This window comes from Macadamia integrifolia, chromosome 2 (genome assembly GCF_013358625.1).
Source record: "Macadamia integrifolia cultivar HAES 741 chromosome 2, SCU_Mint_v3, whole genome shotgun sequence".
NCBI lineage: Eukaryota > Viridiplantae > Streptophyta > Magnoliopsida > Proteales > Proteaceae > Macadamia > Macadamia integrifolia.
Genome location: NC_056558.1, coordinates 26,874,909 through 26,894,967, shown reverse-complemented (window position 1 = coordinate 26,894,967; position 20,059 = coordinate 26,874,909). Strand labels below are relative to the sequence as shown.

At 41.7% G+C, this 20,059-nt stretch overlaps 1 protein-coding gene across 1 annotated transcript; it reads left to right on the top strand.

Annotated features, from left to right (window-relative positions):
* The first annotated feature begins 12,616 nt into the window (after positions 1-12,616).
* LOC122059381 (probable purple acid phosphatase 20) lies at positions 12,617-19,247 on the top strand. Its single transcript, XM_042622121.1, has 5 exons — positions 12,617-12,998; positions 17,232-17,529; positions 17,633-18,207; positions 18,614-18,702; positions 18,876-19,247. The coding sequence occupies exons 1-5, from the start codon at positions 12,753-12,755 to the stop codon at positions 19,060-19,062; spliced, it is 1,395 nt and encodes a 464-aa protein (XP_042478055.1). The 5' UTR covers positions 12,617-12,752; the 3' UTR covers positions 19,063-19,247.
* The last annotated feature ends 812 nt before the right edge of the window (positions 19,248-20,059 follow it).

Genomic DNA, 20,059 nt, shown 5'->3' with positions numbered 1-20,059 from the left:
ACCGTTTCCGTAAAGTCGGTTCGAAAATCCAAACCGAAAATCCATCAGTTGCTCTCGGTGTTGGGTGGGTTTTTCGGAATTTATTTTTGAAATTCGAAGGGCTTTTGTGTAATTTAAAGATTTTGAAGGTCTGAGTTGCAAGGAGTCTTTAAGCACTGAAACATTTGAAGGCAGGGGCTTGATTGTAATAAAGAGGAGTCAAGGGAAGTGAAATGGACGGCCAAGATTCGACCACGTATGCTTGATGCCCATCCAAAGGCTGCTGAGATTTTGGTGTGATATGGACGAGATAGATGCTTGCGCGTGGGATTTTATTGGTTAGATGCATAATTCTTGATGCACTGGCGCTACACTATATCAAGGTATGTTATTGTGTTTCGCACGTGTACAGAAGGTATAAAAAGGATTCCGATCTTAATGATCTCATGAAATCTGATTAAAGCCATCATGGAAGATTCGGATCCAACGGTCAATATGCATTTTCACTTTTGTGAATGGAAGACAAGCTCCCTTAAAATCCGGAAAAGCAACCAATCATAGATCGACAACACTTCTGACGATGTCAGCGCTTACGTCATGATGACGTCATCGAGATTCAAATCTAACGGTTTGGATCTGTTGTCCGTTGGTTTAATCGGACGGTTTGGATTATAAGATCTCTTACGTGAGATCTACGGTCAGATTTCGCCCCTGTTGCGCGCGCCGCCGGTGTAGCCTACGCCACCCGTACGAAGATTCCATTTCAGGCTATCTCATTGCTCCAACTTAAAAAGGTCATATCTCCCTCATTTTAAGTCGGATTTGAGTGATTCAAGTTGGAGATTCTTCATCTCTCCGAGCTCTACACATCAGAGGGAAGAAATCAGGCAGAGGGCTTGCTGAGGTAGTCGGAAAAACGAGTTGAAGCTCGTGGAAGGCTAAAGGTTTGAATGAAAGACTTCCATCCTCTTGCACTTCATCCATAGCCACCATTAGAGGCTTAGGAAGCTGCTGGAAACCAAGAGAGCAAGTCATATTGTTTGTTGCCAAGAGAAAAGAAAAGAAAAGAGAAGAAAAGAGAAGAAGAGGGAAATAGAGAAGAAGTTTTTTCCTCTCTTTGTGTGTGTGTGAATGTGAATGTGAATGCCATTGTTGCTCCATGAAAGTAAAGACAAGGAGAAAAGAAAGAAGAAGAACCTAGAATTTGGTTCTTGTGAGTTGCTTCAAGAAACCCAAGTGCCAACCGGGGTTGAAGCATTGGCGGCACCGAGACAACGTGGTTGTGGTCCGCATCAAGTGGAGATTGACATTATTGCATCTCCGACGGTTACTCCTTGCCAAGGTAACCTCAATTTTGCCAAATTTCCATTATTATAAATCATTGTAGGCAAGATGTTTGATAAAATGCCTAAGTGATAGTTGTAGTCTATTTGGGGAAATTTGCATGTATGAGTGCTTCACTATAGGGCATTGTTATAAGCCCAATTTAATTGTATTATTTATTGTGTGCTTAGTGGGTGCTAAGCACCGGGAGTGGGTGCTCCCGTGTAGTGGGTGCTACACATTGTATCGGCACTACAAGTGCCATCTCAGCTTCGGCTTGAGAAAATTGGGTGTGGGTGCTCCCGACTGTGGGTGCAGTCAAAAGTAGTGTATTGAGTAGGTACGAAGCCTTTACAGGCACTACTCCGGGGATGTAGGCAAATTGCCGAACCTCGTAAAAACCCTATGTTGTGGGTGCTTGTTGTTTGCATTTGATATTGAAGTGCGTGGAATGTGGAATGGGTGTGCACACTTGGAAGTGCCTATGAGAGGCTGAGTGTGCATACGACTGTGTGCAAACAGGGACAGGTATATCAGGTTCTTCTTGGCCAGACATCGGACAGGTTTTTAGGTATCAGAATTGAACTCACTGATTCACCCCCCCCTCTCAGTGACTGCCGGGTTACAACAAAGGCGACCTTAAGGGGCGTCCGTCGGGTTCGCGGCCTCGTCTTCTGCGGGGAGCGCCTCCTGGTCCGAACCTCCACGACCAGGGGTCGGAGGGATTTCCCTATGCAGCTGGACCTCGCCTTCCTCGCTGCCGCGTCTACCTTCGGCGTCGGCAACCTCGGTGGCCGATGGCACCGCCTCCACATCGTCGTCCTCGAAGATGAGGCCGCTGTCTGCAAAGGAAACCCCAGGGTAGCGCCCGAGGACCCAATCTCGGACCTCGGTGGCGCCCATTGTGTACCCTGGGGCGATGGCATTCTTGATCTCCTCCTTGAAGGCCTCGGAGGACCGATACTTCTCGACCCCTCGGGCTTCGGCTTCCTGAAGGCGGGCCCTCACTTGTGACTTCAACTCTGAGAGCTTCTGTTCGCACTCTCGGCGCTCGAGGGCTAGGTCGCACTCCAGGTGCTCCACCTTCTCGAGGAGGATGGAGCGCTCGTTGTCTAGGGAGACCTTCTCCCTCTCGCTGGCTTCAAGCTCCCGACACATGGCCTCGGCTCGGAGGGCCAGCTGACCCATCTGGTTCTGAGCCTGCACAGAGCACCAAAGGTCAGAATGAAAAAAAAAAAATATACATATATAGTACAAGCAAAAAAGAGGCAGGAAGACCGAAGGAGACGGAGGACCGAAGCTTACCCCCGCCATGTAGATGCACGCCGAGGTGATCAGTGCCGCCGTCCCTTGCTTCTGGGCTTCGGTAGCGTCTCGGGGAAGACTCCCCTTCGTCACCAACTCTCTGGCAACCCGTCCGACGGCCAGAGTGTCGTCTTCCTTCACCGACCATTGTGGGATGAACCCCACCTCAGCCCTCATCGACGGGACCTTCAGGCCTCGGGAGGCAGTGGCGGACGAAGGATCTTGAGCCAGACCGTCTCTGGGAGCAGCAAGGGCTTGGACAGCCTCGGCAGTCGACCCCTCCACCCTGGGCCTCTTCTTCGGGGTCTCGGAAGACGGGCCCGCCTTTTCCTTCCTCTTGGACTTCGGCTGCTGGGGGGCGTCGCGGGCCTTGGCTTCCTTTATCTTTGCCTGTCTTGCCGCGGCGGCGGCCTTAGCCTCGGCTCTGGTAACTTGCACTGCAAGAAGAAACAAGAGGTATTAGTACGAAGGACCGACACTCGAAGGAAGAAGACGGAGTCTAGCCTAACTCACCCGGGCTAAGCCCGAACTTGAAGAGGATGGCGTCGGACTTGAGGCAGTCGGCCTCGACTGGAGAACATCCTTCCTGCCGCCTCGCCATCGCCAACGACTCCGCGTCTGCCCCGAATAGGGCAGGGGCGGAGTTCACATCCCTAAGGTCCGGGATGTCCCAGACCGTGCCGAAGGGCACCCCCTCGGTCGACTTCACAAAGAAGTACTTTTCTTTCCATCCATGGATGGAAGTCGGGTAACCCTTCAGGAGCCGAAGGTCCTTTCGGGGGCAAAAGTAGTACCAGCCCGTAAGTCCCTTACAGGCCTGAAGAAGAAAACAGTTTATGAAGAGTCGAAGGGAGAGAGGCCTCTTGTGCCGAACAAAGAAGATGATGAAGCTTAATGCTTGTCGCCACCCGTTCGGCGTTAGCTGGGTCGGGCTTAACCCATAGTGCCGAAACACTTTGGTGAAGAAGGGGTGGAGGGGCAGCCGAAGGCCTCCTTGTACAAGCACAGCTCCTCGGGGTTCCGATAGCTGGCTCGGTCAGAGGGTCTGGGCAGACGGAGCTCGAAAGCATCCGAAACGCCGAAGGAGGCCCTTAGCTCCTCCAGTTCTGGTTCGTCCATCGTGGAGACGATCTTAAGGGCCTCAACTTCTAGGGGCTCCTGTGTCTGGGCTCGGGCGTCGAGCACCCTCTCCCTGAACTCCTCACTATTGGAGCCACCCTTGGACCCCGACGGTGAGGCCGCTGACGATGAGTCGTGGGAGGAAGGAGAGTCGATGGAATCCGAGGACATCCCTCAGACTTCCCCAGGACTCCTATACCTACGTCTTGGTCTTGACCTCTCGTGGGACGATGGGCTGTAGCCCGACGAGGAAGACATCACTTACTTGTTGCTAAGCTAAGGAAATCGAGGACGAGGCTAGAAGGGGATCCGAGGCCGAAGGTGAGCTCTCCGAAGGGAAAAAAGAAAGGTTGCCCCACAAATGGCCCCCCACATTATATAGATGGAGGAATGGCGGTACGACTTCCGAGCATTAATGGCACCGCCACGTCAGGGTACGAAGCCTCGAGGTTTGCACCCGAACGGACCTAACAGGCCTAGCAGACGATCTCTCCTTCGGTTGGGAGTTCGGCCAAAGCCGAACGGACCTGACCGAGGGTCCCCCCTTCGGTTGGGAGTTCGGCCAAAGCCGAACGGACCTGACCGAGGGTCCCCCCTTCGGTTGGGAGTCGCCAAAGCCGAACGACCTGACGAGGGTCCCCCCTTCGTTGGAGTTCGCCAAACCGAACGGGACTCTGACGATGTCCCTCCTCGGTGGGAGTTCGGCCAAGCCGAACGGACCTGACCGAGGGTCCCTCCCAGGGACCTGACCGAAGGTCCCTCCTTCGGTTGGGAGTTCGGCCAAAGCCGAACGGACCTGACCGAGGGTCCCTCCTTCGGTTGGGAGTTCGGCCAAAGCCGAACGGACCTGACCGAGGGTCCCCCCTTCGGTTGGGAGTTCGGCCAAAGCCGAACGGACCTGACCGAGGGTCCCCCCTTCGGTTGGGAGTTCGGCCAAAGCCGAACAGACCTGACCGAGGGTCCCTCCTTCGGTTGGGAGTTCGGCCAAAGCCGAACGGACCTGACCGAGGGTCCACCCTTCGGTTGGGAGTTCGGCCAAAGCCGAACAGACCTGACCGAGGGTCCCCCCTTCGGTTGGGAGTTCGGCCAAAGCCGAACGGACCTGACCGAGGGTCCCCCCTTCGGTTGGGAGTTCAGCCAAAGCCAAACAGACCTGACCGAGGGTCCCTCCTTCAGTTGGGAGTTCGGCCAAAGCCGAACGGACCTGACCGAGGATCCCCCCTTTCGGTTGGGAGTTCGGCCAAAGCCGAACGGACCTGACCGAGGGTCCCTCCTTCGGTTGGAAGTTCGGCCAAAGCCGAAGGGACCTGACCGAGGGTCCCTCCTTCGGTTGGGAGTTCGGCCAAAGCCGAAGGGACCTGACCGAGGGTCCCTCCCTCGGCAGGGGGCTCGGCAAAGCCGAGCAGTGCTGACCGAAGGTCCCACTTTCGACAGGGGGCTCAGTAAAGCCGATCCGAAGCGGCCATAGGTCTTTCTCTCGATCGACCCCAAAGCCTTGGACACTGGTAATGCCAAGACCGAGGGAACAAGTCAACCTCAGAAGATGGTTACTCCCACAGGAAGAAGCTCCTAGTGGAAGTAAGGGGGCTCCTGATACAGCCAAAATAACCTCCCGGTGGGGGGGCAATGACACGTGTCACTGCGGGGACACGTGTCCTCCGCCAGACGAAGGTTCCAAGAAACCACTCACACTCGAGCACGCTCAATCACCGAGGCACGCCCGCAGAATCATGCGGGATCACGTCGTCTGCATGAGGGAATATTCCCCCAGAAGGTTGGACGTATTCAAATAGGACTCTAAGAAGGAAGAAGGGGAAAAAACCCTAAGGCCAAAGAGCTATATAAGAAGGCACGGAAGAAAGGGGAAGGTAAGCTCTAAGACCCTCACCATTACTCCCTTATTGAACTGTGCGGCCGACCCTGACTTGAGCGTCGGAGGACTAACCCCGGACAGTTCCGGGCCTCCATCGTCTGTGTTTGTGTAGGTTGGACCAGCGGGGTTTTTTGGCAGCAACAATTACACACACTGTCTAATGTACGCCATTGGTGGTAGCCAACACCCAACCATCATCAGCCAAGGCAACCGCTTCATCGCTCCACCCACAACGGCAACAAAGGAGGTGACCAAGAGGGATTACGCAGGGGAGGATGTTTGGAAGAACTGGTGTTGGAGATCTGAGGGTGATCTGATGATGAACGATGCCTTTTTCGTGCAATTGGGATCCCCATTCAAGAAGAAGCTTTTCTCCAACAAAGACTTGATGGGCCAAAGCCCAGCACCTTGTCACTAGGCTAACCCGCTTTGCTGGTGCACTCAACTGCAAGATCGGCAAGCCTTGCTAAATCGGTTCTTCTTCTTCTGCTGCTGCTTCTTCAGACACTTCACCTTAGAAGCCTACCGTGCTTAAACAAAGAGTAACTCTTTGTAATTGAGTAATTAATTTGGACTCTTCACTATGTCAGTATCCTGAAATTTCGCTTCTTAATCTAGGTTACCGTACTGTCGTCGTCTTCTTCTTCTTGTCTGACCGAGTGGGTGAGAGGAGTGAGATGAGAGATGGGAGATGGGTTTAGAAGATGCAAATAAAAGAGAGGGCAATATTGTCCTCTCACAATAGGTGGGGGTATTTTGGGTATATTATAAAAAAACTAACCGGTTTTCATTCATTTAACACGGTCGGCTAACGGCAGGGACCGATTTGAAATTTTTTAAATTTTTAGGGGGTGGCTTTGACGTTTCGAAAAGTCCAGGGGGTGGCGTTGAATAAGGACCAAAGTTCAGGGGGTGGCAATGCAATTTTCTCTTAGATTTAATATAGATTCAATGCTCCTAAAGAATCAAGGTGGAATGGTTCATTGCAATATCCAATGGCCTCATCGATACATAAACTTTCTTTCACCTTCAATATCTGTCTGGGTTGAAAAATCTCCAAGTTGTTTCACTCGATTTGGCCTTAAAATGAAGAAGTTATGCCCAATTTACAATTTGGGACACAAATGCCATTCTAAGAATTGTTTTGGGGACAAATGGGAGCTTAAATATCTATATAATGACGAACGGTGGAGTACTACTACCGTCGTGCTGTGGTCTCTTGTCACGAGCTAGCAGCTCGTGGATTTTAGACCGCCACTGGATCGACATGGCAGACGCAGATCTAAGTGCATCGAATCCCTTGATTTGAAATAAATTCCGCCGCATGAAGTTGCTGCACCAGATCAGATTGGATTTCGATACAGCGCCGCACATGAATCATACCTGCACCAAACCAATCGAAGATCGTGCGCATGAATAACTCGCACTCAACCAGAAGAGCTTCACTGACAGAGCCTTGATTTTGAATCTTCTACGATTGATACCCATCCAATTTCCATTAAGGCACCGTTTACTATCGAGTCTCATTGAGTTCTTTTATTAGTGAACACATGGCGACACCTTTCATACTTGGCCATTTTTCAGTCAACCCATCCAATACCTTGAGCTGGGTTGCTAGCCTCCCATGCACCCTACCCGAGCGCCAGATGATGCTACTTTGCTGAGGCCTTGTGGCCACCAGCATGGGCTGGAGCTACATGTCATGCGCCCACTTGTGGGGTACCCATGACCGTGATGAGACCCACACCCATAAGGCTGCAACTTTGCCAAGACAAAGGCCTCTTAGCCCCTTTGCAACCTATTGCCGCTACCATGGCCTGTGGTCGTGAGCCATTTTCACAATATCAGCTGCATGACGAATTTCAAATCATTTATGTAGGGGTATAACAGTAAAATTACAAGGTGAGATTCTAGAGGGAAATCTCCCTCCTCTCTTTTGTCGGTAGGGTCTGTGGTGTTTTTCCAATCATGCGCACCTCAAGCAATTTTGACTCCAAATTCAGTTTGAAATTTAAATTCAAATACATATGAAAAGACACTCTTACATGTCCAATACATAAATGGACACATACACATGCATATATACATCGTATAAATACAAACACAAACTGGTATATGGGTATAGATAAAGCTTACGTACATACATGCATAATTGTACATATATTCATAGACACATTAACATGTATTGTTACTGCCAAAAATCTATATGAGGCTGAGCGCCGATCCTGCACAAGCACAGAAGGCAGAGGCCCAAAGGTGTCTCCGGGATTAGTCCTCCGACGCCCAAGTTAGAGACCGATAGAACAGTTTTTTCACAGAAGTAATGGTGTGAGTGTATCGACTTACCTCTTCTCTCTTTTAGGGTTTTCTCTTATGGGGTTACCCCTTTCCCCAGTCCTACCCGGATAGGATTATCCCTTTCCCGAGTCCTACTTGGATACGTCTTCCTTCCTTCGTGGGGACCCTTTTCTATCCGGATATCTCCTCGTCACGTAGTTTGAGTCCTCGCGACCTCTATCGGTTGGGCAACAAGTGTCCTTCCCTTGGATGCCATGTGTTCTTGCTTCACTGGGTGATTAATTCGGGCGCATCATGTATACAGGTGCCAATACAGGTACACCTATTCGTATATAAACACAATGTTTATATATACAAACTTTAGTTTGGTTAGAGGATTACAACATACTGTGAGAGACATATGACACACCTATGTATTCTTTGACATACATACATACTATAAAAGTGTTTCTATTCTCTGTCCTGTACGAGTGTTTCTAGTTCAATATTATATATTATCTATTTTAAATGAATTTTGAGTATTACTTTTAATCCTTCAGTAATCACATTTAGGATTGCACCTTATCTGATTGAGTGTGATTTTATTTTGGAGTTATAAATGTATTGGTCAACCTGACTACAGTATAAGGGGCTAATAAAAACCTTTAAAAAAATATATATTATTCTAATACAATTCCATTCCAAATTCTATATATTATTTATCATTCCAGTGACACAATAGGAGTTAATGTTATTATTTCTGACTTCATCTTTACGTGATATACTATTGATACAAGAGAATATATTGTATTATAAAAAATAAATTGTTGCACAACAATATTCTATACCAGCCAAGTCTTATACATATTGCCTTGACATATCTATTTTTATCAAATTAAACATTCACTGATTTGATAAATTGAAATTCAATATTAGGTAATTATATAATTTTATTTTTTATTTTTTATTTTTTAATGAAACATTTAATATTCTCTTATTTAAACATTTCTCATAAGAAATTTCAAAACCAGAATGTAATGACGGTTTTAAGGGTTGAAAAAATATGTCACAACCTGTTTCTAAAAAGGCAGTGCTTACTTTAGATTGAGTAAGAGTGTAGCCAAACCAAACTCCATAATTGGGTAGGGGTTGGCGGTGTCATATCAAGAATTGACAAGGAAGAATTTTATCATTTCTTAGTTTGGGTGCTTTATATGATATCATTTACTTGCCTACCCTCTCTCCTTATCAAGGATCTTAGATCGAGCCATACCTGAATTTAAGAAAGAAAGCCAAGATATTTTTCTAATATTAATGAAGGTCATAAATGAAAAGTTATTTTTGGGTTGTGGCCAGCCATTTTCATTGCTGTCCACAACAACCAACTAATTCATTGGAGAGTTTGAAAATTTTGGATTACAATAGATGTTAGCTTCCTAGTTTGGTATCCCTACCATGATTCTTTGGCAGATTTTTCCTCAAGGCCGTGGTTCTTGTCTGTGTAGTTATTATGATTATAATTACATCCACCATTAACGATCCTTAATTGGTGCAATCATAGAATAATTGTTATGTTGATGGATATTAAATTATTAAAATGTCTTTGTTTACGCTTTCTGTTTCGCATGGTTGGTTCCTCACCCTTTACTCTAGATATCTCAATTTTTTTCCTTTTTCTTTTTTTTTTTTTTTTTTTCGAAAGAACACTGCCGTGGTTTCTATGAAATTATAATCCTATATATTGATGTTTTAGTACACATTTCCATGGGCTTCGTGCTTGTGGAAGGGTCACGTAACCAAGTAGTATTATTTTTCCTCTTTTTCTTTTGAAAGAGAAAATCATATCAATCTGGTAGGCAATATTAGCGTGCAAGGCCAAATGAAAAGGCACATGGGAGCATGTTTAGAGCATGAGGTGGGGGTATAACATGGTCTTTTTGCTCCTGCTTGTGCCTGCAATCATAAAATAATTGTTGTTATGTTGATGGATATTAAATTACTAAAGCATCTTCTTCATGCTTTTCCTTTCTCATGGTTGGCTCCTCAACCTTTTCTCTGGATATCCCAATTTTTTTTTTCAGAAAAAATGTTCCCTGGCTATGTGGTTCTTGTGCAAACACAGGGTCTACACAATTATTGTCCTGTCTTTTTTCATTCAATCAAAATTCCCATATCTGTTGATGCTTTAATACATACTTTCATTTACTCTCATGCCGGTGCAAGAGCCACTTGACCAATTCGCATTCATTTTTCTCTTTTTTTGAGGGAAAAATCATGTCAGTCTAGCATAGGCAACACTAGTGTACAACGCTAATACAAAAGGCACGTGAGAGTATCTTCAATGCATTGAGTGAGGGTAACATAATCTTTTTGCTCTTGCTTGTGTCTAGACTAGGGGTGTCAAACCCTAAACCGAACCGAAAAAATTGGTCGAACCAAAATGACAATAGTCCGGATCAAACCAAACCAAAGCTTTATTGTTTTGGTTTTGGTTTGGGTTTGGAGTATTGCAACCCCAAAACCAAACCAAAATCAAACCGGTAAAAAATCGAAAACAGTTCAAAATTCATTAATAAAACCAAATTTTGCATAGTTTTTTATAGAGTAATTTACATCCCCTCACCTGTGTTTTGTTTGTATTACATCCTCCTCTTTCCCTGTGCTTTCAATTATTACACCAACTTCTCCTGTCAATTGACATTGTTAGTGGACAATTAGTTTTGAGTGTTAAAATACGAGTTTGCCCCTTTGCCTTTAACCACAATTTTTTTTCGATTTTACCCTTGTCTCTATCCTCATAACGTTTTACCCCAATCTTGAAACAGATTTATGGGGTTTGAGAGTTTGACTCTCATCACCGTGGTCTGCTACACAGATTCTAAATTTGTATAAGATATTTCATTACTTTGTGTTCTTTCCTCCTTATCTTTTCAGTATTTCCCTTGGTCTATTCTTGCCATGGTTTTGATGCCATGATGTATCTTATATCTTATTAATCTCGTCCTTAACAGAGATCTGAAACCTCAAAATATTATGGTGTACAAAGACAATGGGAATAATGATTGATTAGTTTACTTGCCATGTAAATGGAGCAAGCAACACTGGCATTGAGGGTCGTGCGAGGGGGTTTGCAGGAAGAGGGAGGGGTTGGGGTTGAAAAGAGTGAGATGACCGACACCAATGGGTCATAGAGGCCAATGGGAAGAAAGAAAGAGAAAGTGGCATCTCCACTCTCCCAACTACTAATATTTCATAAGAATATTATAGATTTGAAACTGGATCAACCTATTTGATTCAATGGGTTGTCAACTGGATCCAATTTCTACTATCATTCGAGCATACATGATCACCTGTAACATACACTCAAAAAAGGGTAGTTCTGTCTAACAAAATTGCTGAGCAAAGGAAATTGTGGACCAAATTGCTCTTATGGTATAGAATTACAGAAGAAATATAAAGCCAAATATTAAAACAACATCCATAGGCTGCTGTTAGCATCAAACACTCATTACTTGAATACACAGAAATTAACAACATACATAAACTACTCGTAGGCAAGTTTCGTACCTAAGCTGGTGAGACAGATTGCAAATGCTTGAAAAGCTGACAAGGGCTGCCTGTAATCCATCGTGAACACATCATCCCCAACCTTCCCCAACTGCAATAGTATTGTGTCCTCATCCCCTTTTCCCTTCTGGCTGACTGGGATCCACAGTTGCGACCAATTGAAAATTCTTTACTATGTCACCGTGAGCAGATAGCAGCGGTTCAATGCTCACCGCAGAAAGATCTCCGCTCGTCGCTCATTGCTCGCCCCTCGTCGTGCGCCGCTTGCCGCTCTCTGATCCCCGTTCGTCGTTCCCAGTTGTTGTTCGCCCAGAAGGAGGTAGCATGTGAGTGTTCTAAATCCGTCTTCAGGTTTCTTAGTTCAGTTAAGAGTAGTTAAAGATGTATCACAGAAGGGTAGAAGGGTAATTTAAACTTCATGAGGGGTAATTTAAGTATTATAAAAAAAAAATATGAAAACTAAACGGTCAAAAGTTGACAGAGTCAGCTCCTTTGTAATATGTATCAACTGACAGGATAGGTTGATGTAATATAAACAAAATACAGAGGAAGAGCATGTAAATCACTCTTTTATATTTATATATATATATATATATATGGAAAGTCGAATCCAAATCTAATAAAAAATTGGAATTAACCTGATTGCAAATCGATATAAGAAATTTCCTTATCGATTCGATTTCGATTTTAACATTTCCACATTAAAACCGACTCAACTCAAATCAAAACCGAGTCATCTGGGCCCATTGACAGCCCTTGTCTAGACATAGACAATATCAAATTAACATGATTCTTCCTTCCTCCTCTTAAATAATATATTATATAAAAGAAAATTCCCCATAATGTGATTCCTATACCAAACACATAATGACGAACAAAAGCATAAAAAAAACATCAACGGGAATAGGATTTCCACCACAAGGAGTGGAAAGTGGAAACTGATTTATTTTCGGAGATGAGAGTAATGGGGTTGGTTCATCATTGAGTCCCAAACTCCCAAGTCCAACCGTCACACAAATTTTTGAGTGTGGGATGAAGATAAGTCTCAGAATATCCCACGTAGTTTTATTGACACGTGTCAAATACAGAAAAAACCCACGTAAAATCAGGTGTGATTGATGAGATTTTTCGAAATTCGGGAAAAAATAAATAACAAATCAGACAGAGGAGCGAGAGAGATAGATGAGGAAGTAATTGATGAGGATAAATAATATATTTGGATTCACACATTTCTGGTTCATCTTCCTTCTCAGCAGTGCTCTCTTTCCATTATTATTTATAGGAGAAAAAAGCTAACGCTAAGGCCCTTATGAGGGTTGTTGATGGTGGAGTGATACCGCGTTGGATGCCCTCTTTATTCCGCAGGAGTAACGTCTTCGTCGTCTCCGCCTGGTGGTCTACGTCCATGGCAATTCGAGTGTTCTTTGTGGCTCTGATGTTCTGGTTGGTCTTTGCCGGATATTATCGCGGCGTTCTTTCTTACAATCGCCCTCCTGCTCGACAAACTCTGTCCATTCTTCCATCCCTAAAAGTGGATCGGTCTTCACCCCAACAGGTACTATTCTTAACCACTCATTACCCTCGCCTCTCTAGTTTCTTAGATCTGTATCATTCCTTAATGCTTTTCTCAAATTTTTTTTTTTTCCAACTGAAATCCTTAGGACCGCCTCTGAAATTTTACAAAATTTTCACTCACATTGTCATTCACGCTTCCAAGGAAGTCCACAGTAAGATGAAAATGAAAGGAGACCGGAATTCCGGATAGGTTTACCTAAAAACAAAAAGAAGTCCGGATTAAGTCCTCCAGAGTCCGGAGAATCCAGACTCCCGACTGCCACATGTCCGAAAGCGTGAAAAGTAACGTGAAGAAACGTTACTAGAGGGGAATTGATTCACTCCACAGTTCTTTAAAATTGTTCAATTTTTCAATTAAATTTGGTTGGATTTTGACTTTTAGAATAGACGATGGATATTATTAGATGTTATAGTTGCTTTTAACGATGGAGGGATTTAGGTAATAATTTCTCTATTTATGTGTGTTTATTGTCTTTTCTTTTGTATTGTATTTTAAAAATCAAAACGATTCACTTTGATAAGAGAAAATCAAAACGTTTAATACGCGTACTATTTGTTTTGTTTTTGTAGTTTTTGTTTTAATTTACTATGTTCATGTTATGATCTCATATCAGTTTATGAGGTTGATCCCACATAGGCTTTCTATGAAAATTAATGTGGATTGATATGGCTTTGGGTTCCTACACTTTATAAACCGATTTAAGGGATTGAATTCTTTCAAGACTGTAATAGTGGTATCAACTTCAAGCAGTTTCTATTCTCGCTACACACTTGAAAAAATGATTAGAGAGAGACTCACTCCTCACATGATACAGAATAACAATACGGATCGATCAAGGATCGAACATCGAACTCAACTGATAGCAATCCGTTACGACCTATACTTGGAAACCATGCTCCTCACTTTGAAATCCTATTGGGTTGCTTTTTTGTCACGATCCTTAAAAGCTTTTTTTTTTCATTTATTTTTTTGTCTTCAAGGGTATGATTTCCTACACACCCAGCTTCGTATCTTAGACTTATCCAGACGCGTTATTACCGAAAGTGGTTTTTTGTCCTACAAACTTTTTATTTTATTTTTTCGTCTTCAGGCGTATGATTTCCTACACACTCGGCTTGGTATCTTAGATTCTTGGGTTTCGCTAGTGTAAAGATTAAACACACTGTGCCTTACCAAAAGGAAAGAAAAATAGACACAATTTATATACCTCTATTTGAAATTTATATGGGCAAACAGATTGTATCAAAAAAAAAAAAAAATTAATGAAAAGATTGGGTATACTAGTGGTATACTCAAATCTGTGTCCTTCTTTTTTCTTCCACTCTTGGAAATGTTTCCTATGTCTTTTTCATTTCAATCCTTCCATTGGTTGACCACTACCTCTAAGAAAGCCAATGATCTACCTAACCTTCTCTCTTTAAATAGATAGAGAAAAAAAAAAATCAAGACCTTTAATCAGTTTTTGTGCACATATGAGAAATCAAGACCTTTCATCAACAATTAAGCATCACAATGTGGTTTTTTTAGGTGATAACTGATACTGACTTTTAGGCTATATTTGGTATGCATTCTAGGTTGATAATACATTTCAAAATATCATAACAGACATAACTTTAATTTTAAGACATCCACTAATGATTCCAAACACTTTCAATGTAGAGCTTTATGGGGGAGGTCTCCCTGAGGCCATGATGAACGGGCATCAATTCGTCGTGTCACATCAACACCGTACAATAGGGGGAGAGATATATGGGGAGAGAGGGGGTCATATTAGGACTTTCTCTCCCTTCACCAAGCGGTGAATGAATACTTTTTCCTAGTGTTATAGTTCATTCTCTTTAGAGTTGAAATCTTCAAGGTGTGGGTGCTCAGGATAAACAAAATGTTGAGATAGAAAACGTGAGTTAAACATTGTTATATAAATAGTGGGTCTAGATGTTTAAGATCATGGATGAAAAACTAAGGTTGTAAATTTATTGCAATCCATTGTTGACCTAGTATGCATTCTAAACATAGTCTTTGCGAAAATGTTATTCTCCCTTTCCAGATGAATGAATTTAGACGAGCATCTATGTTCCTACATGATAGAGTACCACCCTGTGACATTTCATCACTTTCAAATTCTTTCTTATTAGAACTTAGTGACAAAAAATTGGATAGAAATGTGAGACTACAAGTCTAGAAGGTTTCTATGAACCACATCCTTGATTCTACTTGTAGTTGGTCAAATGAGGCTGAAAATTTTTGATAGGTAAACCTAAGGTACATTATTCACATGTTAAATTTCAACCCAATAATCCTTTTGCATAGATGGTTTTAATAAGTTATAAGAAAACAACAACTGCCTAGTGTAGTTGGTGAGTTGTGGTATGAAAAAAACCCATGTTCACTAGGAGGTCTTGAGTTCGAGTCTCCTAGTTATTACCTACTTCCCTCCTTACCTATCAAAAAAATAAATAAATAAATACAAGAATATTATTTCATATTTCACTCAAACATATATTTTTTTATAAAAATTAAATTTATTGAAATTTTCACAATAATTGCTTAGAACATTCATTATGAAGACAAACTTGACTTTCATAAGTTGAAACTTGCATACAATGAAATAGGCTTGGTGTTTGGCACATGAATCCACCTATTTATGTCTGCAAGCTTTTGTAAATATACATGTATTTTTTTTTATATATATATTATAAATAATGATACATCCACTACAGGTATATCTAAGTTGGAAAATTATTTGTAATATATAAGACATGCATATACATAATATACAACTAATTAGCCAAAATGGTGTCAGTCAATAAATTATACAAAAATGCTTTTAGTTAAAATAGATCTTTTCTAGAAAAAATTACTGATGGTCATTGAAAAGTAGTTATAAAAACTAAAATCTTAAGACATGATTGGTTTCCACATCAAAAGTTCAATATAAATAATCCAAGAGGTAAAAGACCCATGTGTTGGTTAGTTTGTTGAGATCAGCCTTGCTATGGAATGAGCTTATGGTAACATGGTTGAGTAATAGAAATTTTCCCATAAAACATCATCATATAATATCACTTCTCCCAAATTACATTGATGAAATAATTGTTAATATGCTTTGGTATGTTTTTCTACTCCATTGTTATTTACAAACCCACCCACCACCCCTCTAAAAAAAAAAAAAAAAAAAAAAAAAAAAAAAATCTCTAATTCGGTGCTGCATTTTCATTACTTTGCTAGATATATAGTTTCTTCGTTACTATTTGTGGATGTAACGTATCATTAAGAAGAAATGGAAAACTAATGCCATTATACAATCCTTTAAATTTGTGTTATATATCTTGTGTTACTAATTTCAATTTATACTTGGAATTTGCACTCGAAAAATAAGTAAAAGAAAGTGTCTACACATTCGGTTGGGAGATTTTCCCACTTGCATAACTTATTTCGTCGCATGAAAAATAGTTTGGTCATTCTAACCATTAGATAGACTTGAAAAATGTAAAATTTGATATTACTACTTCTTATAGCATTATTTTCTCTTTTATTTTATCCATAAATTTCAATTTTTAATATAATTTTTAAAGCATTGTATTAAACAAAAGAATTCAGTTTGGTCTGAAACTTAATTTTCCTAGATTCCTAGTGGTCTTATTATATCTTTCTCTTTAAGATATGCGTTTTTGTAATACAAAAAAAAAAAAAAAAATGAGTAGAATCTAATAATCATTAAGATTCTTTCTTTTTTTTTTCTTTTTGAAACTACTAATCATAATGATTGTATTATGATACATCAACGGCAAATGGGATCCATCGCAAAATATAAATGGTACATCCTATTAGGAGAAAAGAACCATGCCCACCTATGTAAAAAGCAAGTGCGAAAAGACTGTATTATGCAGTGGCTATGCAAGTGGACAAGGTTCTCCTTGCCCAATATATTATTAGTTTGTGGCTATGCAGGAAGACATGATTCTCCCACTAGTCTTCACATTGGTGTAGTTGTCACACGACAAGATGATCTCTTGCGTAGTACATTATAGGAAAATAATTTTGCTGATCTCGCATGAAGAACACCCAAACATAGAAGGGCTGTGAAAAGACGTCTTTGTTTTCTGAAAATAGGGATTGTGTCTATGCGTTCCTTACACCATACCAGTAGGATTCCTCCGTCCTATATTACAAACGTTTGTGAGTCTGTGACCTTTATTGCATGTTTTACAGGTGCATATATCATTGGTTGGTTCGGACAAGATGAGAATATCTTGGATCACAGAAGATTTTGGGACTCCATCCACCGTACAATACGGTACATCATCCGGAATGAATACCTGGGTTGCAAACGGAACTACGAATTCGTATAAGTATTTGGTGTATGAATCTGGAGAAATACATGAAGTAATCATCGGCCCCCTCAAGCCCGATACATCTTATTATTACCGTTGTGGCTTAAATAACGTTGACCGTGAATTCACCTTCAAAACCCCGCCGGCTCAATTCCCCATCAAATTTGCTGTCGTAGGTAAGTTTGTAACGGTTCATAGCTCATTAGCCGGTTGGGCCTATCTGGACCGGATTAGTCCGGCCCAGCGAAATCACAATTGCAATTTTTCTTATTTTGGCAGGCGATCTAGGACAGACGGAATGGACACAATCAACCCTGGACCACATCTCCGGTTCGAAATACGATGTATTGCTGCTGCCGGGAGATTTATCCTACGCCGACATGTACCAGCCGCGTTGGGACTCGTTCGGCCAACTGGTCGAACCACTGGCCAGCCAACGTCCTTGGATGGTGAGCCAAGGGAACCACGAGGTGGAGAAGATTCCTATCATCCACCCTCGTTCTTTCACCTCCTACAACACTAGGTGGCGTATGCCGTACGAGGAGAGTGGGTCGGACTCCAATCTCTACTATTCATTTGAGGTTGCTGGGGTCCACGTTCTTATGTTGGGGTCTTACACTGACTTCGAAGCTGGGACATCTCAGTACAATTGGCTCCAGGCTGACTTGGCTAAAGTGGACAGAAAGAAAACACCATGGCTGGTGGCTCTCGTTCACGCCCCTTGGTATAATTCGAACACTGCTCACCAAGGAGAATACCAATCCTACGGCATGAGGGCAGCCATGGAGGGATTACTTTATGATGCTCGTGTCGATGTTGTTTTCGCCGGCCATGTCCATGCCTATGAACGTTTCGTAAGATCTTCTCCTTCTCTTTCTATTTTTATGAATGATTAATATATTCAATGAAGCCCAAGAATTTTTCCCCATCATAAATTAAATTAAATATTTTTCTTAATTTTATTATTAATTTTTCCTCATTCGATTCTCTGAAATAGATTCACCAAACATCATTTTTTTATTTTTAAACGGCATTTTGATGCAAATTTAAAATTTTGTTTTTGACATGAAACATCGTTTCTGGAACTGAATGACTACCAAACACAGTCTTAATATATTCAACGAAGCTCAAGAATTTTTTCCCATCTTAACTTGTCTTAAATATTTTCCTTAATTTTATTATTATCTTTTGGTCTTTCATTATTATTTTTTCTTCTCTTTCCTATCGATGATCTTATTGTTTGATAGCTTAAATGTCCAGACTCGTGTTCACAAAGGTCAAGCTAATAATTGTGGTCCAGTGCATATCACTATTGGTGATGGTGGTAATCGCGAAGGCCTTGCTAATAAGTAAGTTGATCCATTTCTTCCTTTCGTGTCCTAAGTTAGGCTATGTTTGAAAGTCAAAAAAAAAAAAAAAAAAACGAGAGAAATAGATACATAAATCAATCATTGAGTTATTATAATTACATAATTTAGTAATTATTGTTATCTTAATTCATGTCTATGTACACACTTGACAGGTATATCGATCCACATCCCAAAATATCAGTGTTTAGGGAGGCAAGTTTTGGACATGGTGAATTGCAGGTGATGAATGAAAGTTATGCATTATGGAGTTGGCATAGGAATGATGATGATGAGCCAATTACTGCAGATTCAGTCTGGTTGAGAAGCCTCACAAATGACCCAGCGTGTAAGAAGGTTTAAACAGTGAATAGGACCAAGACGATGGTAAAAATAGGTTTCCCCAAAGGAGAAGTAGATAGTTTACTCGATTCTATACCTATCATAATTTTATAATGAAAAATGAAGCAAAAGAAAATTAAATCTTCCTTTCTTCTCGTATGGATGATGAACCAGTGAATGTGAATTACCATGGTTCAGTTTGATTTGGTTCGGGCTCAGATTCTGGATTTAAGAAATTATCAACCCTAAACCTATCTAGTCTTGGGTTGGCTTGGGGTTGTTGACCCCAAGCCATTTCTACTGCTTGGATTGAGACTGGGCCTCAACCCTAATTCTTTACTTTTTTGAGTCGCAATATGATCAGTTGGGCAGTGACATGGGTGTGGGGCCCATTATGAAATGGATTAATGTGGCAAGACTTTGACATATACCAATTGTATTGAGGTATCATTGACTTGGAAGCCTATAGAAAATAGGTTCCATCAGGAACATGAAGGAAACTTTCAACTTTCACAATCACTGTTTGATAACGTTTTTGTTGTTTCTATTTCAACAAATGGTAGAAACAGAATTGAAGGTATTTGATAAATGTCATTTCTGAAAACATTTCCCACATGCAATGGTGTTTGATAAATGTCGTTTCTGAAAACGTTTCTCGCATTTTTTTCGTTTGTTTAAATCAATATATTGCCAAAATATGATAATTTTTAAAGGAATGTCATAACTCTTACTTTAAATACGAGACAAGCGATCGAACCACCTTCCAAAATTCCACACTTTATCTTACATGTCAATTTTTTTTTTACAACATATTAACATACAAGATATTATATATTTCTAATATTCCCACCATGTCAAATGTGTAACATCAACTTCAGAATTCTGTCATGACCATCTAACTACCTCCTTTGTTTATATCCAACTCATTAATTGCATCTAAGATATCTATAAATATCCTTCTCTTTTTCTTAGATACTTCAATCTTGCTTGTTAATACTCTGCTCTTCTCCTCTTTATC